The sequence below is a fragment of the Phyllostomus hastatus genome, unplaced genomic scaffold, assembly GCF_019186645.2.
Source record: "Phyllostomus hastatus isolate PE091 unplaced genomic scaffold, TTU_PhHast_1.1 phas_contig_40, whole genome shotgun sequence".
In the NCBI taxonomy this organism is placed as follows: Eukaryota; Metazoa; Chordata; class Mammalia; order Chiroptera; family Phyllostomidae; genus Phyllostomus; species Phyllostomus hastatus.
In genome coordinates this window covers 73,420,110-73,447,591 of record NW_025333872.1, presented here as the reverse complement: position 1 = coordinate 73,447,591, position 27,482 = coordinate 73,420,110, and the positions used below count along the sequence as shown (strand labels likewise).

Genomic DNA, 27,482 nt, shown 5'->3' with positions numbered 1-27,482 from the left:
GAACTGAGACACCTTGTCGACTTGCCACACTTGTGAGGAAGCCGCCTTGGAAGAACATCCTTAGGCCCCAGTCAAGCCTTCAGATGACTGTCCCCCACCCCCCACCCCACCCCCCTGCCCATCAAAACCTGACTGCAGCTGCGAAGGAGCACGAAGTGACGACTAGCAAACAGGGCTACAGGGCTCTTCTTGGATGACTTACCTAGAGTTTGTGAAGGTAATAAATCACGATTTTATGCTGTCATGCCGTTAATTTGGGGTAATTTTTATACCACGATAGTAACTAGAATAATATTCAAATGTACATGTATCCAGCAGATTTATAGATTTAATTCTGACTTTTAAGAGAATAGACATTCAATAGTGATTCTAAGATCTAAGCACATGCTTAGATCCTCCAACATTCTTCTATCAAATTTCTTTTTTTAGTAAAGTTTTTATGTTGAGTATGTTCAATTCCATTTAAGTTCCTTACTGGCTTTTTGAGCCTTTAACTGCTTTGGTGGGTCTACTTCTTACCCCTCTCTGAAGACAGACTCCTTTAATCAATGTCTGCTGGTGGCCCCTGGCTCGGTGAACTGCATCTAGTGATGAGTGAATAAGGAATCACTGAACAACCACGCTAAATGTAAAAATCAATGAAGAGACTTCGGTGCCTCACATGTGTCAGGTATTGTGTTCAATGTTTTTGCATGTTACATTCTGTGTTTCCCCTTTACCGCTCTGTGTGTGTGCGGTCTTTTTTTGTAGTACTTCTCATGCATTTGATCCTAAATCCTATGTAGTCAAGGAAAAAGAAAGGAGTCTCATGGACAAAAGGGGCTTGTTAGTATTTAGAATCTTCTTGACATGATTTTCTTTTTAAGGATGTAATCAGTTTTTGGTTTGCGGAAAGAAAATCTGAGAACTACTCATTAACCAATAGCTTCAACTTCCCCAAAAGACACAGGCTCCTGTTCTCAAAGAGCTTCATTTTTATGAGGAAACTGGCAATCAACAAAAAGAAGAAAATTACTACATCTGTGCAGAGATGCAAATTAGGATGATACGCTTGAGTCATTAGCAGGCTGCTCTGGGGGTGGATGGCCCGAGCTCTGGCCAGAGGGACAGACATGAAGAGCAGCCTCACAGGCAGAAGGGGCAGAGTGCAGGGCTACAGATGGGGCAGAGCTTGGCATATTGGGGACAAAATAAGTGTTGACGGGCAGGAGGAGAGCAAACCAGGGTGGTACAAGATGTGTTCAGAGAGACTGGCCCTTTGTACAAATGAATAAGAAATCAGAATCTTTTTCTCTAAAAGCAGTGAGAAGCCATTGAGGATTTTAAACCAGCGATTTGACTGATATTTCTGAAGTATCCTTCTGGCTCCTCTGTGGTAAGTGGGGTACCGTGGAGGCAAAAATAAAAACAGAGGTTGTTAGGAGACTAGTACAGTAGGCTAGGGAGGGATGATGGTGGCTTGACCAGGGTTGCTGTGAGAGAGGGGAAGAAAATCAGATACGTGCAAGGCCTGCTTTGGAGGCAGATCCAGAGGACCCGGCTGAGGGACTGCCTGTGGGGTCCACCGCTGCCTTCCGAACATCAGCTGTCTGGGCACTACCACTTTCTGGCCTAGAAAGCATAGTTTGTACCCTCATTTTAGTTTCTACCAGCCTTTCTCTTATTGATTCACAAAATAGAGGTCAGAAAAAATGAAAATGTTAACAATAAAAGCATGGGTTTCTGACATGTAATATCTTGAGATATGGATGGATATCTTAGTAAGCTGAAAAAGGCATGTCTTACCTTCAATTGGCTTCTCAATGAAATTTAAAGTATTCAACAGTGTAGTCAATGTTGGGGAATAAAAGAAAATGAAGAATTTGTAAAATGGATTAATGTAACTGTCTAAAAGAAAAGATACATGTTTAAACTGCTCTATCATGTTTAAGCTTACTGTTCAACTTTTGTACATTCTCGACACTATTCGTGTTTTCCCTCTCTCAACTATATATAGTCCTTTATAAATATGACTTTAATAATGACTTTAAATGAGGACTTAATTTTTTAAAGATTTTATTTATCTATTTTTAGAGGGAGAGGAGGGGGGTGGAGAAAGAGAGGGAGAGAAACATCGATGTGTGAGAGAAACATGGATTGGCTGCCTCCCAACCAGGGACCAGGCCTGCAGCCCAGGCATGTGCCCTGCCAGGGAATTACACCAGTGACCTTTTGGTTTGCAGGATGATGCCCAGTCCACTGAGCCACACCAATCAGGACTAGTAAAGACTTTGAATATTTGAGTGTCACCCAGATACATTTATGTATGTATTAAAACAGTTGAGTTCCAATTATGTGGTTGGCATTTTCTTATGTGCTTCAGTCAGTTAGACACAGTATTTGCCTTCATAGGGCTTACGATCTAGTGGGGATAAAAATCAGTAAACAGGCAACTACATTGAAAAGTGACAAGATGGGCAATCAATATTCAGGGGGTCATAGGAGCCCGCAAGTAGAAGCACTAACTAAGAAGGCAGGTGACTTGGTTGGGAGAGAAGGGTCCCCTCAGTGCAACATCATTTCTTTCTCTAACATGGTACATGGAAGAAGTTTGATAAAGAGACAGAAATTGAACTTGTTTTAAAAAATAGGCCTTGGAAAAGAAGTCCATTGTGAAAGTTAATGTGGAAGTGAAGATGAAGTAGGCTGGTATAGGGAATTAATGGCTGTTAGCCGAAAGAACAAAACAAAACAGAAATCTCTGATAGATTGAAAAGTGGTGTTTTGAGGTTCACAGTGGCTCTGCTCTGTGAGGTAACTGATTTCCCCTGTGGGTTCTGTGAGAAAACAAGTCAAAGCAGATTGTAAAACAGATTCAGAAATAGTAAAAATATACTTACTAAGTGAGAGGTATAAATCATTGTGTGTCTGAAGAGGTATATAAAAGTTCCCATGTGCTTTTGGTTTTGTTTTGTGGGAAAATAGTATATCATGGGGGAATTCACAAATTTTGACATTCATGAAAGGATCAGGCCCTCCCTGCTAAAATATAAAGGAAGGCCCCTAGCACCTTTGCAGGGACATGCTATTTTTCTCCCAGGAAACACTGTACACAGCCAGCATTTGGATTATGGGTCTCTCTTACCATCTCAGGAGTGACTTTCAAATATTTCAAATGTTATTTATACAACTAATTTAGTTTGCCCAAGTTATAATGTACACACCCAGCAGGATCTGCTCCTTAAATGACTCCCTAGTTCATCTTGGATTCCACTTAAAAATTGCCTTTCTCACCAGCTTATTAGTCAGAAATTGAGGTGCTTATGATAGATCTCATTATGCTGGCAGGAGCCTTCCATCTGGGGAGCTGAAACCCAGCTGCAGAGTCAGGACAGGGAATTCACATGCCCAGGGTCAAGACCTAATTTGGAGTCTGTCAAGGTCTGAGATCATTGTTTGTATCATGATATAAATGTAAATTTTAGGCCCGCAGGTAAAGTACTACAAAGATCATCATATTTTCTCATCTCCGTCTCCACAGAAGCTCTCACTATGCATTCTATTGCTCTCCGCCTCTCTTTTTGACTAATCAGCAAATATTTAGAAAATGTCTATCTTTATATAGTTAGTGTCTAAACTATTGGATGAGTAATTATTGAATAGGGTCTTACAGGAATCTCTGTATGAATGGGATGTTGGTATTTGATCTACCGGAAAAGGGCATGGTAAAAAAATGTTACATGAAGAACTTTTCTAAGGTTGAAAGATATTTAGCACAATGAAGACAACAGAACCGACTTTTTGGAAAGTATTTTCCTCATAAATCATTTTGTTAATGCTTTACCCATGCTAACAAAGCAACTGGAAGCGTATTTTGACTTGAAAAAGTGCCAGAGTTTGTGTAAATCCAGCTCTGTCACCGCTGATAGTAGGGCTACCGGAGGCCATTACAGCGCAGCCTCAGCCCCAGAGCAGCAGCTCCTTCGTGAGCTGTGGACTAAAACCCAGCAAACGATAAGTCAGTAGTGCATCCAGACAAGCATCACTATGTGTTTTTCTCAATGTTTTAGTGATTCTTGTTGACTTCCATTTCATTTAGGGGAGGAGAAATGGCCACAAAAACAAAACCTTCTCTTGGAGCACCAGGCTGTCCTCCCGCTGTGCGTCTGAGCATTCGTAAACATCCCCCTGCCGCTGGGCCCTTGGACGTGCTCTTCCGCACCCTGCAGCGATCCCGGGGAGAGCTGGTGCTTATCTTGCTGGCCGCTGCACAGGCAGCATTCCATGTCTTCGTTAAACTACAATTGGGTCACTTCCATTATTTTTTAAATTGTAGTATAGCTTATAAAAATGAAAGAATTTGACACAGTTTTTGTGTTCACCAAAGCTCCTCAGATTATTTCTCAAATATCGGCTGGGTAAAATCTCAACTGTATCCTGCCAAGTGCCCTACTCTCCATGACTTTCAAATCCATGCAAATTTCAGGGGAAATTTAATCCGTATGTTTCTGATTGATTCACTCTTAAGTCATCATATTGTTGTTTTCAAAAAACAATTTTATATCCAAGAAACCCTGGGGGTATTTTTTAAAATATAATCTGTTTTTAGTCAAATTTTCTCCCAATTGGAACATGGGAGTTGTTAATTTTCAAGTATGAAACATTGAACTTGAACTTATTCCCACCCCTTTTTTTAATTTTAAATTATTCTTGTAAGAGGTAAGTTCCAATCAGAATACAGAGAATGTGAAGTGACTGCACATTTCTGCCAGCAGTTGCCGTGCCAGAACTGAGGCTGACTCAGTCAGCCCGAGCCTGCCGAACAAAGCCAAGTTCACCCCTTAATCGTCCTGTGTGCTCTGAGTCTCAGGAGAATTTCCCTCTGTTGAGTCACCCATTTAAAAAGTTCAACTCATAGATCTGAATTTTGTAAAAAGCCTGAGCTGAGGCATGTCTGAGCCCTTTTGGGACGAATGAAGTGTCACACTTGGTAGCCATTATCTTTGACAGGGAGGAGTAAAGTCTGCACTCACTACAGTATAGTTTGTTTACTTTTTACACATCATTTTAGGTTCATCAAATCACATTACAGAGGACTTTAGGTTTCTCGCAAAAAAACACCAAAATACTTTGAGATGCAGGACACATTAACAAGTAAATAACAAATACACGTTTATGCATTGGCTTTTAGGGGAAGCAATCTGGTTGGCGTTTTCTCAAGGGAGTTATTTAAATTTTAAATAGAACAACATCTCATTTAGATTTCTGCAAATGTGCTAGGGCACAGAAGTAATTTATATGTGCATGAAACTCTTCACTGAAGCACCTGGGTACTTGACAATAATTAAAATACAAAGTAGCCTTATTAACTTTTCCTTTTAACTTTCTACCTTTTTGCCTCTTCACTGATAGTGTGAAGAAATTCTGGAGTAGACTGTCAAGTACCAGGGGGTCATTTCTCCTACTACTCCGATCACGCCTGACTGCAGTGTACTCTTACATCTTTTTCTGTCACATCCTTCAAAAGCTATGCTCTAATCTTCCATTGCACATTCACAGTCTATTTTCAGAAACTGTGTGTTTGTTTCTCAAACTTTCAGTCCCCTTTAATCCAACTGCCAGGGACTGAACACTTATCTCACTTTAATGCCAGCAATATGATTAAGGACACAGATGATAGAGAATATAAAAATGATGGAAATGCTGTAAATCAGAAATTTCCACAGCATAGTTTCAACAATGACCTGGGTATGGATAATTCCCATACTTACTGTCGTTGGCCCCACATCTTCATCCCTGGAGGACATAATTTGAATTAGTGGTTTTCGTCATGTGGTACCCAGAAATGCAAACACTGGGTCCACCCCAGACCTAGAGAATCAGAAACACTGTGAGTGGTCCCTGAATTCCGTGTTAACAAGCCCTTCCGGGGATTCTGATGCTTGCTGAAATTTTAACTGGCCCTGAAGCTTAATGTGTTGAATCCAACAGTTTGCTTCTTTTATTTCCTATTTTATTTTTTAAATGTTTTTTAAAAATTAAATTTACTGGGGTTGGGGGTGACAGTGGTTAATAACATTACATAAATTTCAAGTGTATAATTCTACAATAATGCATCATCTGTATAATGGTTGTGCACTCACCACCTGTAGTTTAATCTCCTTTCATCACCATACATTTGACCCCCTTTACCCTCTTCTCTCCCTTAGCCACCTTCTCCTCTGGTAACCACCATCCTGCTGTCTGTGTCTGTGAGTTTGTTTGATTGTTCTTTTGTTGCTTTCTGTTTTACATCACACATTTGAGTGAGATCATATATGGTTCTTGTCCTATTCTGCCTGAATTAGGCAGATACTCTCAAGATCCCTCATATGGTCCAAAATGGCAGGATTTCATCCTTTCTTATGGCTGGATGGTATTCCATTATGTTAGAAATACGCAAGAGACAGAGGCAGGAGGAACCAGATGATCTGATCCAAGTGCCCTTATTTGATCCTGCACTTACAGGCGAGCTGAGTTGGGATTGACCCTAGCCTAGCCCCAGGGGAAAGCAAGCCTGGGGTTTTTAAAAGAAAAAGCTTGTGGTTTGGGGTGGGGGTAGGGGAGGGGTTAGTCTCTTGTTCTTTTGGGTGGGTAACTCAGGGTTTCAGGATGTGAGCCGGGACTGTGGTTTAGGTAAAGGCCGGGATGTTCCCCAGTGCAGGAGGGTCAGTCTGACCACAGGCCATTCTGGCTGGCGCCAGATGTCTGCTGTGTGAGGTGGGGGAGAGTTTCGATAAAGCCTCGGGCTACCAAGCGAGCGGGGATAACTGAGCCCTGGGTAGTCCTGCGGGTTGGAAAACTGGCCTGACTGGGCCCAGAGCAGTCTGGTGGGCTGGGAAACTGGCCTGACCCTTTCACATTGCATATCTATACCACATTTTCTTTATTTGAGCGTCCACCAAAGGACATTTAGGTTGTTTTCATATTTTGGCTACCATAAAAATGTTGCAAAAATGTTGCAAAAGACATAGGAGTAGACATATATTTATGAATAAATGTTTTCAAATTTTTCAGGTAGATACCCAGAAGAGAAATTTCTGGGTCATAAGATTGCTCTATTCTTAATTTTTTTGAGGGACCTCCATACTGTTTTCCACAGTGGCTATCCCAGTATACCTTCCCACCAGCAGTGCATGAGGGTTCCTTTTTCTCCACAACCTTTCCAACAGTTGTTATTTCTTATCTTGTTGATAATAATAATTCTAACATTATTTCCTGTTTTCTTAATCTTACCATTCTTATCAGTGGCATCACAATTGCCTTACTCTGAAGTTGCGAAAATCTTGAAGTCATTTTTACTCTTTAATTTTTTTTCTTTTTCAAGCCCTCATTATGAAGGCTGTCCATTTTTGTAACTGCAGTGTTTTTGAAAATCTAATTCTTCTTACTTCATCTAGGCCCACCAACATCAAATCACAAGGCCTTCCCAATAGACCCATAGATATCCTCTCTGTAGTCCTTTATTCTATATTGTTATTAAAATATTTTTCTTATATGCTGATTTTATCTGTCATGCTGCTACTCATCTACAGTGCTACTTTATTTTGAACCAAGATACAATTCTCTTCCTTGTCCTTTTGGCCTCCACAAATCAGCATTCCTCCACTGCCTTAGTTTCATTTCTCATTTTCTGGCAAAGCAGGCCTCATCGGCTTGTTCTTGTTCTCACTTCCTTTACACTTTATGTTTCTCTGCTTTAGAATGCCTCCCTTTCCCACCACTCTGTGTTCTCTTCTCATTGAGAATCCAATTCTTCTTCTTTGAATCAGGACACTAAATTTATCATTCAATATTTGCTTTTGCTCTGTGACCACTGTATTACATTTGCCCTTACTTGTATGTTTCTTTCCTAGGCATTATTTCAAGTTGATAAAATGTATGTGTCCCTCCAGCTCTTTTTTAAAAATATTTTATTTATTTATTTTTAGAGAGGGAAGGGAGGGAGATAGAGAGAGAGAGAGAGAAACATCAATGTGCGGTTGCTGGGGGTTATGGCCTGCAACCCAGACATGTACCCTGGCTGGGAATCGAACCTGGGACACTTTGGTTCCCAGCCCGTGCTCAATCCACTGAGCTATACCAGCCAGGGCTCTCTTTTTTTTTTATAACCTCATAATGTTCTTACACTCTGTATGGCCCATTCGAAGGCCCAGAACTGTGATCAACTAACTTTAAGGTAGGTAAGGTGAGAGACTGAAACTCACATCCGTATTTGCAGTTATTAGTGATCCTGGTTTATGTTTATGGGAGAAAGGACGAAAATTACTGTCTAATAAAGGTTTGGAAATTCATAAATTCTCAGCCATACCAACTGTTTTTTGATTTGGTGCCATTACTATTTAGAGGTGTTGTCCCTTAGTGTGACTTTATCTTTCAAGAGAAAGTTTATTACTCAATAAAACCATGAAATAAATGTGTAATTATACATGTATACATATATCTTCTTTTTAATGTGGGCCTAATCCCAAAGGAAACTCCATTAAGGACATATACAGAAAAAAAAATTACCTTGACTTTGATTGGTATTTCCATAGCTCTCTGAAATAAAATAGAGGTTGTTTGTTCTTAAGTTTTTTATGATTTAGTAATATCTTGTAGAGTACTATACCTTAATTTCAAAGAGGTAGTGACCAAGAAATGGGTAAAGGCCAGGAAAGAAAGAAATGTGTTAGAGAGAACCAGTAAAACTAAAAATATATAGTGCCAGGCTCCTGAGGCAAAGCCAGCTATGAGAGAAGAAGCAGATAGCATTAGTGGGAACTGGTTTCATTTAATCCTAACACTGGGGGCAAAAGAATTCTACTTTTTTACTTCTTATAAGTAATTGATTTTGTTAAAGTTACATCTTTATCATCATCACTTAAAATTTTATTTGAATGAGATCCAAGATGGCAAAGGAGTAAGTGGAAACTACACTAACCTCCTCCCAGTGCCAATCTAGAATTACAGCGAAATTGTAGAGAAATCATCTTGAACAACCAACTGAACACTAGCTGGAGAGAAGCCTTACAACCACGGACAGACAGAAGAAAACACTTCAGCACAATGTGACTGGTAGGAAGTGCGGAGGAGACATGAGAGGGCTGGCTGGGCTCCCAGAGGAGGCAACTGAGTGCCAGAGGGGTATTTCAGCAGCCAAGGGTTTCCCCTGAGAATGGTGGGATCTAACCCCCAAGCTGGGCTCCCTAGCCTACAGCACCAGAGCTGAAAAGGAACCCAGAAAACATCCAGCTGTGAAAAGCAGCAGAGGTTCTGTCTGCCAGGAAGAGATAGCTGGCAATGCAGAGAGTCTTTTAGAGGGCAAAAGAACATTTTTTTGTAGCCACTTACCATGAGTGCCAGCAAAGAGAAGGTAGAGTGGACTAGAGACTCTTGAGGAGAGTCTGGGGCCAATACCTCTGAAGAGAGAACTGAAAGAACAGCTGCTAGGATCCATGTACTGAGTCATTCCCCATACTGAAGAAGCCATCTCACTCAGGCAGAGCACTTCTCTCTGAATAGCATCAGCCTGAGGGGAAGCAGTAGCCCTGCCTACAAGAATTATTCTGTCCAATCCTGTGGTGCTTACACCTGACTGCTGATTACAAAGTGATTAGATTAACAGCTGATCAGATTAACTACCAATTAGTTTAAGGTCTAAGGCAGAAAATACAAAGCAGCCAAAATGGGAAGACAAAGAAACAGACTCCAAATGACAGAACAAGAGAATTTTCCAAAATAACTAGATGAAATAGAAGTCAGCAATTTATCAGATAGAGAATTTAAAATAATGATTATAAGGATACTCAACAGCATAAAAAAAGGCATAGAAATCATAAAAAAGGATCAGTCAGAAATAAAAAATGCAATATCTGAGGTAAATAATGTACTGGAAGGAATAAACAGTAGGCTAGATGAAGCAGAAGATCGAATCAGTGCTTTGGAAGATAAGGTGGAAAAAACAATCTGGCAGAGCAGCAAAAAATAAAAATAAAAATAAAATAATGAAGAGCACCTAAGAAACATCTTGGACAACACGAAGCATAAAAACATCTGCATCATGGGAATACCAGAAGGAGAAGAGAGTGGCAAGGGATTGAGAATCTATTTAAAGAAATAATAACTGAAAACTTCCCAAATCCTGTAAAGGAAAAAGTCATAGAAGTTCAGGAAGCTCATAGAGTCCCAAACAAGTTGGACCCAAGGAGGCCTACACTGAGACACATCATAATTAAAATGACAAGGCTTAAAGACAAGGAGAGAATCCTAATAGCTGCAAGAGAAAAGCAGGTAGTTACATACAAGCGAGCACCAATTAGACTGTCATCTGATTATACATCAGAAACATTTCAGAAAAGAGTGCTGTGAAATATTCAAGGTAATGAAAAGCAAGGACTTACAACCAAGTTACTTTACCCAGCCAGGCTATCATTTAAAATCAAAGGAGAAATAAGGAGCTTCCTAGACAAGAAAAAGCTAAAGGAGTTTGTTAACACTAAACCAATATTGCAACAAGTGTTAAAGGGCTTGTTTAAGAAGAAGAAGAAAAAGAGAAAGGAAAAACAAGAAAGAAAAACCAGAGGAAAAAGTGTAACAATAAAATGGCACTACATATATATCTATCAATAATCACCTTAAATGTAACTGGCTTAAATGCTCCAACCAAAAGACAGAGGGTCGCTGAATGGGTAAGAAAACAAGACACATATATATGCTGCCTCCAAAAGACCCACTCCAGATTGAAAGATACACACAAACTAAAAGTAAAGGGTTAGAATAAGATATATCATGCAAATGGAAAACAAACAAACAAAAAAGGTAAGGTAGCAGTACTTACATCTGATAAAATAGACTTCGAAACCAAGCCTATAGTAAGAGGCAAAGAAGGACACTACATAATGATAAAGGGAAAAGTCCAACAAGAAAATATGACCCTAGTAAACATTTATGCACCAAAAACAGGAGAACCTAAACATGTAAAGCAAATCTTGATGGACATAAAAGGAGAGTTTGACAGAAATACAGTCATGCTTGGGGATTTTAACACCTCTTTGACTTCAATGGATAGATCTTCCAGGCAGAAAATCAACAAGGAGACAGCTACCTTAAATGGCACACTAGATCAAATGGATTTAATTGATATCTTCAGTGCATTTCACCCCAAAGCAGCAGAATATACATACCTTTCAGGTACACATGGAATGTTTTCTAGAATAGGCCACATGCTAGGACACAAAACTAGTCTCAATAAATATAAGAAGATTGAAACATTTCAAGCATCTTCTCTGACCACAATGCTATGAAACTAGAAAATAACCACAAGAAGAATACTGAAAAACATGCAAAGACATGGAAGCTAAATAACATGTTATTAAACAATGAATGGGTCAACAATGAGATCAAGGAAGAAATCAAAAGATACCTTGAAATAAATGAAAATGAGGACACAACAATCCAAAATCTGTGGGACACTGGGAGAATAATCCTGAGAGGGAAATTCAGAGCATTACAGGCCTATCTCAAAAAAGAAGAAAAAGCTCAAATAAACAATCTAACTTCATACTTAAAGGAACTTGCAAAGGAACAACAGACAAACTCCAATGTGAGTAGAATGAAGGAAATAATTAAGATCAGAGCAGAAATAAATGAAACAGTCTGAAAAAAAATACAAAAGATCAATGAATCCAAGAATTTGTTCTTTGAAAAGATAAACAAGATCGATAAACTTTTAACCAGACTCATCAAGAAAAAAGAGAGAAAGGACCCAAATAAATAAAATCAGAAATGAAAGAGGAGAAATAACAACTGACGCCAAAAATACAAAGGATTGTAAGAAAATATTATAAACAACTGTATGCTAACAAACTGGATAACCTGGGTGAAATGGATAAATTTCTAGAAACATATAATCTTCCAAAGATGAATCAGGAAGAATCAGAAAATCTGAAAAGACACGTTACACCTGGTGAAATTGAGGCAGTAATCAAAAAACTCCCAACAAACAAAAGCCCTGGACCAGATGGCTTCACAGGTAAATTTTATCAAACATTCCGAGAAGAACTAACACCTCTCCTCCTCAAACTATTTCATAAATTCAAGAGAAGGGAAAGCTCCCAAACTCATTTTACAAAGCCAACATTATCCTAATTCCAAAATTACATGAAGATACTAGAAAGAAAGAAAATTATAGGCCATTGTCACTGATGAACATAGATGCTAAAATCCTCAACAAAATATTAGCAAACCAAATACAGCAATCCATCAAAAAGATCATACACCATGATCAAGTGGGATCTATTCCAGGAATTCCAGGTTGATGTGACATTTGCAAATCAATAAATGTGATTCACCACATAAGTGAAATGAAGGATGAAAAACACCATTATTATATCAATAGATACAGAAAAAGTTTTTGATAAAATCTAGCACCCATTTATGATAAAAACTCTCAGCAAAGTGGGAATAAAGGCACCATATTTAAACATAATAAAGGCCATATGTGACAAACCCATTGCCAGCATCATACTCAATGGGGATAGACTGCAAGTGTTCTCCTAAGGTCAGAAACAAGACAGGGATGTCTGCCTTTACCTCTCTTATTCAACATAGTACTGGGATTCCTAGCCACAGCAATCAGAGAAGAAAAAGAAATAAAAGGCATTCAAATTGGAAAGGAAGATGTAAAACTGTCTTTATTTGCAGATGACATGATACTGTACACAGAGAACCCCAAAGATTCCACCAAGAAACTACTAGAACTGGTAGATGAATTCAGCAAAGTAGCAGGATACAGAATTAATATTCAGTAATCAGTTGCAATTTTTAAATGCCAATAGCAAACTTACATATAGGGAAATTAAGAAGACAATCCCATTCACAATTGCTTCAAAAAGAATAAAATACCTAGGGTTAAACCTAACCAAGAATATAAAATACCTTTACTAAGAAAATTATCAGACACTGAAGAAAGAAATTGAAGAAGATACAGACAAGTGGAAGCACATACCATGTTCATGGATAGGAAGAATTAACTATATTAAAATGTTTATACTACCCAAAGCAATCTATAGATTCAACACAATTCCTATCAAAATTCCAATGATATATTTCACAGATCTAGAACAAATATTTAAAAAATTTATATGAAACCACAAAAGGCCCCTCATAGCAACTCCAATCTTGAAAAAGAAGAACAAAGTTGGAAGAATCATGTTACATAATATCAAACGATACTACAAGGCCATAACAATCAAAACAGCCTGGTACTGGCATAAAGACAGACACATAGATCAACGGAACAGAATAGAGAGCCCAGAAATAAACCCACACCTTTATAGTGGATTAATATTCAGCAAAGGAAGCAAGTACATATGGTGGGCTAGAGATAGTTTATTCAATAAAAAGCATTGGAAAAATTGGACAGATACATGTAGAAAATGAAACTAAACCACCTTCTTACACCACACACAAGAATAAATTCTAAATGGATCAAAGACTTAATTGTCAGACCTGGTACCATAAAAATTGTAGAAGAAAACATAGGCAGCAAAATCTTGGATATTGCTCATAGAATTTTTTTATCAGATACACTTCCCCAGGCAAGGGAAACAAAAGAAAAAAAATAAACAAATGTGACTTCATCAAACTAAAAGTTTCTGCACAGCAAAGGAGAGCATCAACAAAATAAAAAGACAACCCACAGAATAGGAGAACATATTCCCTGATACATCTGATAAGGAGTTAATATCCAAAATTTATAAATTACTTACAAAACTCAACATCAAAAAAGCAAACAATCCAATTAAAAAATAGATGAAGGACCTGAATAGACACTTCTCTGAAGAGGATGTACAAATGGCCAACAGACAAATGAAAAAATGCTCAGTGTCACTATCATCAGAGAAATGCAAATAAAGAACACAATGAGATACCATCTCACACCTGCCAGAATGGCTATCATCAATAAAACAAACAAAAAACAACAAGTGCTTTTGCTGGGAGAAAAGAGAACACTCCTGCACTGTTGGTGGGAATGCAGACTGGTGCAGCCACTGTGAAAAGCAGTATGGAGATACCTCAAAAATTTAAAATGGATCTGCCTTTTGACCCAGCAATCCCACTTCTGGAAATATATTTGAAGGAACCCAAACCACTAATTCTCCATCCACTGCACAAATCTTTTTTGTGTTTCAGTTGCATTTTTACCTGTCTTGAAATAATAAAGCACAATACGCCAAAAATGTTGCTTATTTTCTTCCATCTTCAATATTAAAATGGCTACACAAAAATTCACCCATTTTGATAAGTTTTTTTATATGCACACAGATATGACAGCTGTCACAATACAATCTGACAAAATTGTTTTGAATGAAGTTAAAGACAACTAAGCACTAGTAGAGCCATCTTATGGGGAAAAAAAAACAATAAATGAACTTTTTGGCCAACTAGTATATTAAAAATTCAGTGGCAACTTCAAAGGTGTCAAGTACAATGATGGAATCACACAGGAAGCACAGAGGGGACCCCTTCCTTAGTCTGGGGTTCCTGGTTTGTACTCTACTTCCCAAAGAGTATTGGAGTCCAACCTGAACTTGAATCTGCCTGCCAACCTGTCAGCCTTTGCCTCTCTCTGTGTAAAGCTGAACCATGTCACTCTACCCCAAACCACTGACTAGAACCCCACTTCAGCCAAGGCCCTACCACTATTATGATCATGAGTAGATATTGCTCTTGACCAGAAGAGGCACTCACACCTAGCCAAACTCCTTAGAGAAATGAATGCCAGTCCCAATGGTTCCTGATTAGACATAACATAAGCACCCCTATGTTCATCAATGTTATTTACAATCGCCAAGATATGGAAGCAGCTCAAGTGTCCATCAATAGATGAATGGATAAAACAACTATGGGACATTTACACAATGGAATTTTACTCAGCCATAAAAAAGAAAAAAATTTTACCCTTTGCAACAGTATGGATGGACCTGGAGAACATTATGCTAAATGAAATAAACCAGTCAGAGAAAGACAAATACCATATGATTTCACTCATATGTAGAATATAATGAACAAACTGATTTAACAAGCAAAAGCAGAGACAGACTCATAGATGGAGAACAGCTAGTAGGGTGTGGGGACGTTAGGGGGTGGAAAGATTGAGCAAAAAAGAGAAAGGACTCAGGGACGTGGACGACAGTGTGGTGATTGCTGGGGGGAGGGGGGTGTAAGGGGACTAAATGGTATGGAAAATATATAATCAAGATCATGTATTTAAAAAATATGTATTTGGAGTTTAGTCATTAACCCCAATCTTTAGATTCTTATGATTAAATTTGTTCTTGCTCACAATTGTTGTTTATGGAGCCAAAACCTAAGAAGTTCTAAAATTACTTTTATCTCTCTTCTGGTGGTAGAAAAGTGCTTGATCTGAGCTAGCTTGGTGGCAGAACCTTACCTGAATTGACATAAAATTATTTACCTGTTTTATTTATCCCACTTGGAATAAATATTCGTGTTTTGCCACTTGAACAATGTGTCTGAATACAGAGTAAAGTTCCAGACCCCTTGCATGTGTGATACGATATATTATATTAATCCTATTACTTGTCTAAAATTCAAAATTTTCTGGATTTAGAAACATCTGGCCTCAAAGATTCAGATTTGGTGATTGTGGACTGAAATTCCTTCTCCCATCTGCATTTATGAGGAAGAAGTTGTAACTTAGGTATTGTTGTCTTGGAAATCTCTCTTTAAAGCTTTTGTTTCAGAATGTCTCTATCTAGTAGCTAAGTTAGGTTTTACTAAAAAGAACTCTGGGTACAAATGATACAAAGGGGCTGAAAATACTTTAAAACATGATAAAATGTCAAGGAGCACAATTCAGAATCCAAGAATTAGAAGAGTTTTCCATATTTTATTCTTTCACTTCCATATGAGTGTGCTGAATAAAAAGAAATGTATGTATGTGCAGGTACATATATGTACATATACATTCATATATACTATTTACTTGTGTACACATTTTATCAGTCTGGTGGCAAACTCGGAAAGCAGAATTAGAGTGACTGAATGTACACGGCGTTTGTCTCCATATCATGCCTAACTTTCAAAACAGATCATAAGAGTCATTCAGATAAAAAGTGTTTATTGTTGTACTTGTAACCACACTCAGATACACACAATCTCTCCCCAATATGCTAATTTTTCTAATGTGATAATAGAAAATTAAAATCTCCTTTTTTTAATTACCATTTGTCACCACATGGATGGAACTAGAGGGTATTATGCTCTGAGAACTTGTCAAAGAAAGATGAGTACCATATAATCTCACTTCTTTGTGGAATCTGAAGAACAGTATAAATGAACAAACAAAACAGAAAATTATTACTTTTCAATATTTTATCCACTGGAGTGGTTGCAGTGAAATTAGTGTGGGCTTCCTATGTATCAAGAGGCTAAATCTTGGGTGGTTTCTGTTGAGCCGAAGTCCACTGGGATCTGAGCCGTACACAGAACACTGAAGGTGTTGAGTAGAGGAAGTGAAGCACAGGATCTGCGCTCAGCACTGGACTACGTCTCACATCCGGGGAGCTCTCTCTGCCCTTTTTAGGGGGGGAAAAAAAAAAAGCTGGCCCACTGCTGTTACAAACAGGGCAAGGCACAGGATCTGAGCAATCAAACCACATTTACTGAGGGTCCACTGTGCCAACATCTGAAGCAGATACTGGGAGCAGTTACAAAGTTATTAGCAGGCAGAAGAGGGAGTCTTTCTCTGCAAAAACTCACAATGTAAGCAGAGACACAGGGCACCTACAAATTAAAGGAATTGTCTGATGCTTATCAGTACAAGAACACTGATAGTGTTATTAATATACCTCATGAAACTCAGATTTAAAAATATTCCCAGAAGAAAAACAGTAAATCCTGGGCTTGTTGAAAACATATTTTGCAGAATGTACTCTGTATGAAAGTTAGGATGCTACAACTGGGAGAAGGACCACAAAACACAGGTAAATTCCCACCTACAAGAGGGTGTCTATCGAAAGAGGAAGGGCCTCTGAGATATGGTCAGGGAAAGACTGGTTCTGGATTGGAGCCTCGGGCCACAGAGAGACCTCCAGTACTGCACGTGGGCAGTTCTCAAAACATGGCACTGGCTGTAGCAAGGCTGCCATTTTAGAGCATGAAATCTTTCTGTTTTCCAACAGTCAGAATTTTTATATTGCTTTACCATGATGTAAGAGGGTTTAATGATTTCTCTTTCTGGAAGTCTGTGGTCCTGGGGAAGGAAACACAGGGGACAGGCCACGCTTCACCATGAATGGCAGCAGCATCCTTTGAAGACAATCTCAAGACCTCCTAACTGAAAACCCATGTTTCTAATTTAAGTATGAGACAGACATTAATCATACAGCCAGGGAGAATTTCAAGTCCTTGCCTATTTGCAGCAGTGTCTAAAAACAATCAGCTCATCTTTCAAATCTGACCAAACTACAAATGGTATGAGAACTCAGTTTTCTAATAAGGATGTTCATTTTGGCACTCAGTAGCTTACGGATGGCTCACAGATGGCTTCTGTCTCATTTTGTGTAATCCAATCATCCTGCTCTATTGCATCTCACGCTTAGTCTTCAAGAGTAATTGAAAAGCTCACAGTGACAATTGTCTCTGTTTCCAGATGTCGTTGACATAAGGAGTGTGGCTCTCACCACTTCATTGACATAGGATGTGTACATGGCTCTCCAGGTCAGAGTTGCTCCAAGCAAGGTAAAGAGAATTCTTCTTTGCATTCTCTCTCTGTTACTGCCTAGCACTGATGTAAGCAAATATGTTCTATAAATGTTCTCTCTTTCAGTAGCAACTTGTTTCACTTTTGGCTAGGTACTATGCAGAAAACATTTTGCAGCTCTCTTGCTGGTATGAGAATGGCGACCACAGAGCGGCACCTACGGCCCAGGAAGGATCTAAAACGTTTAAATAGTAGCGATTTTGAAGGGACCACGTTACTCACAGACGAACTTTCTAGTATTAGCACCTGTAGTTCAGCTCTTGTTTTCTGAAATCATGACAGTTTGTCTTCAGTCTTTTTTTGTGGCAAGAGGCAGCTTTTATTTTTCCAACTTCTAAAGGATGCACAAGATCTTTAGAGGCAAAGTATTCAAACATTTTTAAGCTGTAGCTGTGTTAGTTTATTTCCCCCCTCAGGCTAGTAGTGTTCATCGCTGTATTTTATTTCTGCATAAAAATACACCCTTTAAAAAAATCAAAACACCTAAAACAAGGAAACATGCAAAGTCTCAGAGCAGCTGAATGATTTCACACGAGCTTATAAAGACCTGGCCTGCAGGGAATTGACACTGGAAAATCAGATTTTTACTTAAAAATTAAATTATGATTTCAGATTGATGTTGTATTCATTTTAGTAAAACATCAGCACTGTGTGCACTTTCTCAAGTGTTTTCTGCTCACTGCCATCCTCACAACACACATCATCAGTAAGAATTGTGACGTATGGCAACAGCTAGGAAACATTTTCTAAATCAGTAAAAAAAAAATTGTATCAGGAAAGATATTTTAGATAAAAACATATTTTTAAAAGGATTTTAAACTGTTTATAATTGATGTATAGTTTTGGTATCAAACTAGCAATATAACTTGGCTGGAGAGAGAATAATTAAAAGATAATATCCTTTCCTTTAAGTAGCTTACGTAAAGAATGGGGACTAAGGACTCTATATTTAGTCTGGGCTTACATATGCACACCTTCTGGGGAAAATGTTTAGGTAATTGCTGCAGTTTTTTCACCTTTTTAGAATCCCAGAGTTTTATATGTGAAATCACAGACTTAGAACATTAGACCAATAGTGAATATGTTGAAAATAAGCGAGTTGTTGAAATTTCATCTGAACTCTTATGATAGATCCCTGTAAGTTATGAGTTAACTTTTCTTAAGTCCTGTTCAGTGTCAATAATATCAGCACAGGAATCACTGATATGCTCATAAATTAATAGTAATAGCAAAAGCAACCTTTGTCTAGAGAGAGTTCCAAGACTCCACAAATATTTATTGAGTGCATGCAATGTGCCAGGCATTGGGCTAATTAAATCCCCCCTATCCTTACATTTTAAATGAGAGAAAAGCTGACTCAAGGGAAAGACTCATGGCCAAAGGCCATTTAATTAATTTGCTGTCTGGGGAAATTGCACAGGAACTGGGAAGAAAGCCCAGGTATGAGGACTGCTACGTTGTTGTTCAGAATACAATGCATTGTTGTTCAGAACTCCAGTAGAATACACATTTCATAACTACATTAAACTAATATAAAATTACAATTGTAAAACAAATGTTGCAAGTAAAAATGTCAGAGGCACAACACGTTCCTGCATTTCCTAGCGGTTGTTGACCTGAACTGGAGAATTCACCAGTACAGACACTTTCAGAAGAGAGCACTGTTAGCAAACTGGATCCTGTGCTAGGATACTACAGGTCGGGGAGCCGTATTTCACGGTCACCCTAGGAACTGTCTGAAGAACCAAGCAGCAGGCTTTCATGTGGGAGAAGTAGAGGCAGGTGATCTGCTAAGCACATAGAGTACTTATGCTGGGAATTTCACACGTGTGCTGAAAACAGAACTCCTGCAAGATTTTACAGATGAGTAGAACAAAATGCAGAGTGTAAGTGGCCAATGTCATACCTTGCCAGTGAGGAACTGAAAAAGAAATCCTAGCGTTATCTGACCCTAGGGTCCACATTTTAAACAAATAGACTATAGACTAAGTGGGTTTTCATTGTTTTTCTTCTCTTCATTTGTTATTATTAAAAATATATGTATTGAACACTTACCAAGAGCTACACATTATTTTTGTGGCTGAAGAATCAAACTGATTAAATCACTGTCTCTGTCTTTGAGAGTCTAGAGAAGTGGGCACCTCCATAAACAAGTACGCCACAACACAGGTGATCAAATCTGTAAGACAGATGCACAATGCTATGGATGCAAAGAAGTACGGCAGGATCGATTTTGACCTTGACTTGGGGTGAAGTGTGAATATAACATTGAGCTAGACTTTGAAGAATATATTGTATTCCCTCTGTGGAGAAGAGTAAATCTGCCGTAGTTAATGGGAGCATTCTGCTTTGTAAAATCATGTAAGAGCTCCCAGGTTTCATAGACCAAGTACAAGAGGTTATTGTAAAAGAGGCAGGCACAGGTTGCACAGGGGAGTTCTCCTAAATCTGCAAAGGCCATATACTCCCAATGCTACTTCAATTATTTCTAAGTATAGAAAAGAAAAACTGCAAGATACTTTTATGAAACAAGCATTCCATTGCCATCTAAACTTTGTAAAGATACCACAAAAAATAAACTACACATCAATCTCACTTAACAATATGGAGAAACACTAGATGAAATATTAGCAAACAGAAGGCAAGAGCTCATTACAAAAATAAAACATCATGACCAAGTGATTTTCCTCCAAAATACAAAGATGGCTCAATGTTAGGTAATCTACTAACATATCCACCATGTATGTGAGTCTAAGTGGAAAATCACATGATTATATTTATAGAAGCTAAAATGGCTTTTGTCAAAATTTGAAAACCATTCCTAATTAAAACATTGAATAAAGTAGAAACTGATTATTTATTATTTAGTGTTAATATGTATCTAAAACTACACACACACATATACCCACAAACACACACACATAGTGCAGCTGTAAAGCCACTAAACTACCTAACAGAATACTGGAGGCATTCACAATACAGCCAAAAATAAGGAACAGACACCCACTAACTCTATTACTATTTAAACATATATTAGAGGTACTAATAATGTAATTGGGCTAGACAAAACAATAAATCCATAAGAACTGAAATAGAAGCTTCAAATAATAGCTAATTAGGTAATGTAACAGGAGATAAAACTTTGGTTATGTTGCTAGCAAAAAGAATTTAAGAATACATTTAACGGAAAGTGTATAATATGTGTTTAAGAAAAAATGAAGTACTTTTCAAAAGATACAAAAATATATTTGAATAAATTTGGAAATTTTTCTTGGTTTTGGATAACATAACATTATAAACTTGTATTTATTCCCATGTTAATAATACATTTAGCATAATCCCAATAAAAATAACATAAAGTTGTTTTATGGAGCTATTGAAGTAGATTTTGAAGTATATATGACAAAGTAAACATAAAAATAACAAAGAGAAGCCTGAAAAAAGAACAATGGGGAAAGGGTGTATTAAAACTTACTATAAAGCTTTCATAATTAAAACAGTGTGGTATTGATTCACAAATAGATAGGAGGCCAGGGAGATCAATGGAAAAGGATAGAAAGCTCACAAATAGAAAAAATGCAAATGGCAATACAGTGATGACATTTTTAGAATGCCAGGTTGTGAGAGAGACCAAGGAAGCACAAAGAAAATAATGAGGATGTGTAAACTAAACACAGACAGTATCTTGTAGTTGCTCAGACTAGTCAAATCTGGGGCAATGTTAGCATTAAGAGTTATGATATTAATGCATTATAGTATAAAGGAAAATAAAAAAGACCACAGGTTACCCAAAATAAACTAATAAACAATAAATACAGAACATCAAGGGTAAGAAGGAAAATATCTTTATGGAAGACTGTGTATTAAACCAAGTTTACTCCTTACACCAGCTGCTAAAGAACTGGGACATTCCTCAAATTTTCATTAATAAAACCACATTTTAAGGATTTGTAAATATGTTCACTGCTAAATAGATTTATTGAGAATTTTTATTACAAAATTATTATTGAAAAGTAAACATGCAAATATAAATATAATAGTATCATGAATTTCATTCACACGTCATGTCGTTCCACAATTACCAATCAAGTTCAACCTTGTTTCACCTGTATGTCCACCTGTTTTCCCTCCTTTTTATTTTGAAGCTACCAGTCATCATGCCATTATACTTGCAAATATTTCCATAAGTATCTTTAAAAATAAGGACTCAAAACCCCACAATATCACTATAACACCCTAAAATATTAATAATTCTTTAACATCATCAAATATTAGTCAAGATCAAGTTGTCAAATGTCTCATAAATGTCATCATAATTATTCTACAGTTTCTTTGATTTGGGATCCAAATACATTTTTAAAGAATAAAAAATTTGGTAGTAGCTAAATCTAGACTTACAGATTCTGATTCTTAAATTCTGGATTTTGCTAAAGTGCAATAATAATTGTTTCATACTGAAGTTTTGTGTTCAGTCATTTGGGTGGCGTCTAAAGTGTTTTTTCTTTAGTCATTCAGTACAATTATTTTTTTATTTTAAAAATTTTTTGTATTGTTGTTCAATGACAGGTGTCCCCTTCCCCCGCCATTACTCTCTCCTACCCTACCCATGTCTCACCTCCCACATTCAATCCTGAAGGGATTCTGAAGGGAACCTGTAGTCCTGGTTTCCTATGGCCTCTTAGGCCCAAGAGTTTGCCCGTTTTTAGATAGTTGGAACAAATAAGTTCGTGGTAAATCTGTACATTTGGTCCATTTGGCCAGTTGGTTGTTGTGTGCTCCGTGCCACCTCTTTCGTCTTCTAGCCTTTAGGGGAGGGCTCCTTGTGTACCCAGGGTAAAGTAGAAGACTTGGTAAATTTGGTGACTTGGTCATTCAGAGACAAAGAATACTTGTGAGGTGTTAAAGCATTGATTGAACAAAATGATTTTCTTTAAAGATCCAAAAGGGAAAAAAATAAACTGAAAAACCCCCATGTGACATACTGACATTTTTATTATATTCACAAGAATATATTCTAAAAGATTAATAGTAAAGTGCAGCACATTTTCAATTGTGTATTGCCTTTTTAAATGTTTAGGCAGGTAAACCCCCTATTTTTATATTTTGTCCATGTTTCTATTGGTTTGTCTTGTTTTTATTGTAAATATCAATCCTTTGCCTATGATACATGTTACAAATATTTTCTCCCATTCTATTTCTTGGCATTTAATACTTTAATGCATTTGAAGTTTATGTTGGTGTTTGGTGAAAGACTAGAATCTAAAGGAATTTTTCTATCTAGAAGTTAAACAATTTTCACCGTGCTATCTGTTGAATAACTCACCTTGTTCCCATTGATCTGCCATGCTTTTTTCTTAAGTTTTGTTAAGTGGTAGGGTCCATTTCAGGATCATCTATTGTGTTTCAGCCAATTGTTCTGTGAGTTCTTACATACAGGTTTAATTACTGTCGTGCTATTATGTATTTTTTGGTTCATATGTTTCAAAATTTCTTAGCCACCATCATATTTTCACTATTTTGACAACTGAGATTTAGAATCATTTTTATCATTTTTATCATCATTTATCAAAACATAAATATTGGCATTTAGGAAGTTTGTTGTGGTAGATGGAGGGTAAGAGGCATGGATCTGTATGTGGCATTAACCCTTGGTGCAAACGTGAAATATGCCAGCCCTGCTGGTCAGCAGCACTTTCACTGGGGTCCATCCCACCCCGTGCGTGGGTCTCCGAGCAAAGCCAGGCCAGCCAGTACTATGGAGTAGTCATTCATTGTCTCTGGTTTGTCCGACTTGTTACCAACAACCGTGGGAAGAAGCTCAGGCTCTTGGGTCTCACACCTGTCTTCTCTGCAGGTTGTTTTGCAGAACCTTCTCATATGTGTCATCCTCTTCTACACTGTATACTACGTGGTCCTCAGCGTGGGCTGCATGGCGCTCCAGTAAGTAGCACGTTGCCTTCACACAGCATTAGAAAGCTCAAGTCGACCATGGAAGGAGTTCATATTTAATACTTCACATGCCTTTATGAACTAGAGGATGCAGACTTTTAAAAAATGTGTATCTTCTCACTTTTGTAAAAGTGAAAATGAGCAAATGTACCATCACTGAAAATGATAAAAGTAACACTCATGAAACGCAGTGGATAGAACCAGGCAGGACTCATCTTTTTACCTCCGGAGAATCGTCATGGAAAAAAGTGAAGCTCTCACTCCCTCCGCGTGTGTTGGATCAGAAGATGTTTGAACTAGAAGAGAATTTAGAGATAATATACATTCAAAGGAAATATTTCCTGTATGTGCTGGAAATAGCTTTGGGTTGTAAGTTAGGAGATCTGCATTTTGGCCCAGGTTCTTAAAATCTTCCTGCTCTTATTGACCAAGTGATAGAGCTTCTCCGATTTCACTTGTCTTCATTTGTCTAATGAAGGTCATAATCCAAAAGGGGGTTATTGTGAGGACAAAGTAATCCATGTAATTTTAATACCATTTTTACTTAAATGTGTAATCTTTCCCCCCCCAGGAAATTTCTTTGTCTTGCTATGGTTGAATTTTGTCTTTACAAATTTACATTGTCAATACATTGATTTACTTGAAACACATTATGTATTTTGACAAATAATTCCCTAGAAATCAATTGTTTATACAATTTAATTTTATTTTGTGAGCAAGGAGTTAGGCTTTACCATTTCAATATGAAATTTAGTGCCAAAACTAATTATACCAAGTTTTGCAATGGGAAGAATGTTATGAAGCATGCTTGCCGGCAAACCCACTGAGGAAGCTTCTGGAGCTGACACACTCGCCTTAGCGGTCGCCTGGGACTGGAGGTGGGGAGGCTGTGCCTGGAGCAGAGAAGGGCTGAGAATCTTCAGGGCTCTCTGAGCATGGGGTTTCCAGGGTTTGTAGTTAATGTGAGTCAGAGGCCAGGGATTTGAAGTAAAAGCTCCAAAAGCAGCTAACTGATTGATCAGCTGCACACAACTGCAAACTTAGGTACAGCAGAAGATGTGTACTTAATAGACTCAGATTTTGGAACAGGAAGGGATCTCAGAGATTAATCGTTTCAATTTACAGATAAGAAACTAAGCCCAGGGGGTTCCGTGACATGCCCAAGCTCACAGTGAACAACTCCATCAGGATTAGAGCCTGGTTCTTGTTTCTAAACCCTGTGCTCTTGCCACAGTATTGGGTTTTCCTCCCACATTTGATGGAAGGGACTTCCAAGATTGCAGCGGGGATCTCAAGTACAATGAAATACACTTGGTGGACACTGTGGACTTAATTGGACAAAGAAGGCAATATAGATAAAGAGGTTATTTGGCTGCCATCCAAGTCAGCCTGTTTTTAAATGTGCCACAAAGAGGGTAAAGCTAATGTGTGTGAAGAGCACTGTGCAAACTTTGTCGTGCAAAGCCATGTACTGCCTGCTCCAGAGTAAACTGTTTTCATTTGCCACATCTTCAGGGTGTATGAACTCAGTCTCCTGGCACCGTTTGACTTCAAAACATGCCCCTCATGGCTCAACACAAGTTATCAAGGTAATCAGTTTTCATTTTGAATCTTTGTCAGTTAGTGAGCTAAATACCTCCAAAAATCAAAACAGTTTTCTGCTTTATAAAATGTTTTTAAATATCAGCCCTTTCTGTCAGCCATATGTATCTTAGACTGGACTTCACAATTTAATATGGGAAAGTGCTATAAAATTTTTTAAAATGTTTATTCCTAAAAGAATGGCATGGAATAACTGCAATAAGTAGATAGTACTATTATCTGAAATTTTATTTGGAGGCATTATGGGTAAAATTTTGTGCAGTAAGTATTTTTCCATAAAAAGGGAAGAATGATTTGATGTGAGGATATAGAAAGATGATTGTGAGGTATGAAATGGAAAATTAAGATTACAGAAGAATTTGTATAGTATAGTTATTCATTTTTGTAGAAGAGTAAAATTCATGGTGTCAGTACTAAGAAATTATGCAAAAAAACTGTTATTTTCCAGCTGGGATGACAGAGGTCTTTCATTTTCTGCTTCACACATTTCTGCTTTGTTTGATTGTTCTCCCCCAAATAGTATAAAACTTGTTGCAAAGGTAATGATAAGAAAAAATGTACTAAGAAAAGAAAATTCTTTTTTAAGTTTATTATTTTTTGAAGGAATAATTATGAATAGCTACTATGTTCATAAACCTTATGTATATTAATAATAACACCTGTTTGTATTGAATATGCACCACCCATACTTGTCTTAGGGGCATTCATGGTGAGTTTGCTCCATCTTTAGAAAAATTAGATTTGAATGTCATTTTCCATTATAAAATAATGCATGTAAATTAATGAAAGCTTATAAAAAGCATACAATTTCGGAAGATGGTTTGACTTTAGGTGGTGAGCACACAATGCAGTATACAGATCATTTATCATAGAAATGTACACTTGAAACCTATATAATTTTACTATCCAATGTCACCCCAGTAAATTCAATCAACACGTGTACACACAAAGGCAAAAATTAGTATAAAAGTAATGAGAGTTAAATGCATTCTTTACTAGTGTAAAAAATAAATATTTTCAGCAAAAAATAAAGTATATGCAATTAGAAAAGAGAAAAAGAAGAAAATCAATTCCAAACTTGCTTTCTAAATATCATTTCCCTTAACATTCTGTTAAATGTCTTTCTACTTTTAAGAAATAAACTGAATTCTTTAAACATTACATTTTTTAAGAAATTACTGGATGTCTTTTTTTGGAAAATATATGCAAAAATACAAAAATGGCCTGCAACCAAAGAAATCAGATTTCAAATGTGATTTGCATAGGAAGTTTGGTCTGCTGGAACTACTGAATTCAAACAAAATGCTTTAAAACAACCCCCTCACATGGGTAACATTGTTCAATCAACAATGGCACCTGGGACTTGCTTACTTGGTGGCTTGCTCATCCAATGGGCAATTGCTGGCTTGCTGGTTAATAAATTACTTCTGCATAATAGAACATAATGTGGTGTGGTGGTTTTTTTTTTTTTGCTTCTAAAAAATATGAGTTTACCTGCCTAGATTTATCGACTCCTGACCTATATGAACTTACCAATCATTTGCCATATTTAAAGAGAAAAGAGATAATAGTTATGGAAAGTGATATTATTATAAAGGGAACTTGGGGGTATATCACATCTATTTATCACTTTACAGTTTGATGAATCTTCTTTCAAACCACTACAGTCTTAAAGTTCCATGTTAAAAACAAAGGCAAACCCTTCGCATGTTGAAGGCTGTCAGAGAATTGTGATCCTGACCTGTATGTGGTCCTGGCTCTTCGTGCGTGTTCAGGGAAACCAGTCTGAGACAACTGGTGGGTTTGGAAGAGTGCCTCCATCCACATGAGTCCTTTGTGAGGCTTTCTTTCATCCACGGCTGTCGGTTATTTTTCCCAGGTGACTATCTGAAGGCACGCACCACTTTATTAAAAGATACCAAAGAACTTATTTCCGAGTTAGGTTATGATTGATATCAAAAACACCTTATAGTTTACCACATTTTTACATTTTCTTTTTATTTTTGAAAACTCAGAATTGAAGTTTTCATTAGTTTTTCAATACATCTTAAAAATGAGACTTGCAATCCAAGTACAGATCGACATGCATTGGTTACATTGTAACTTTTCTAAAATGCTAAGTATAAAGAAAGTGAAACAGAAA

At 37.5% G+C, this 27,482-nt stretch overlaps 1 protein-coding gene across 4 annotated transcripts in view; it reads left to right on the top strand.

Moving 5' to 3' along the window:
* The first annotated feature begins 1,047 nt into the window (after positions 1-1,047).
* The window catches only part of TMEM244 (transmembrane protein 244), a 57,744-nt gene continuing 31,309 nt past the window's right edge, over positions 1,048-27,482 (top strand). For 2 of the 4 annotated variants that reach the window (XM_045843786.1, XM_045843787.1), the window contains exons 1-4: positions 1,049-1,375; positions 17,678-17,766; positions 23,643-23,728; positions 25,253-25,326. In XM_045843786.1, the coding sequence (XP_045699742.1) occupies positions 17,734-17,766; positions 23,643-23,728; positions 25,253-25,326 (193 nt within the window). In that variant the 5' untranslated portion in view covers positions 1,049-1,375; positions 17,678-17,733. Of the gene's footprint in view, positions 1,376-17,677; positions 17,767-23,642; positions 23,729-25,252; positions 25,327-27,482 lie in introns of all 4 variants that reach the window. The other 2 variants (XM_045843785.1, XM_045843784.1) reach the window with 2 other exon arrangements.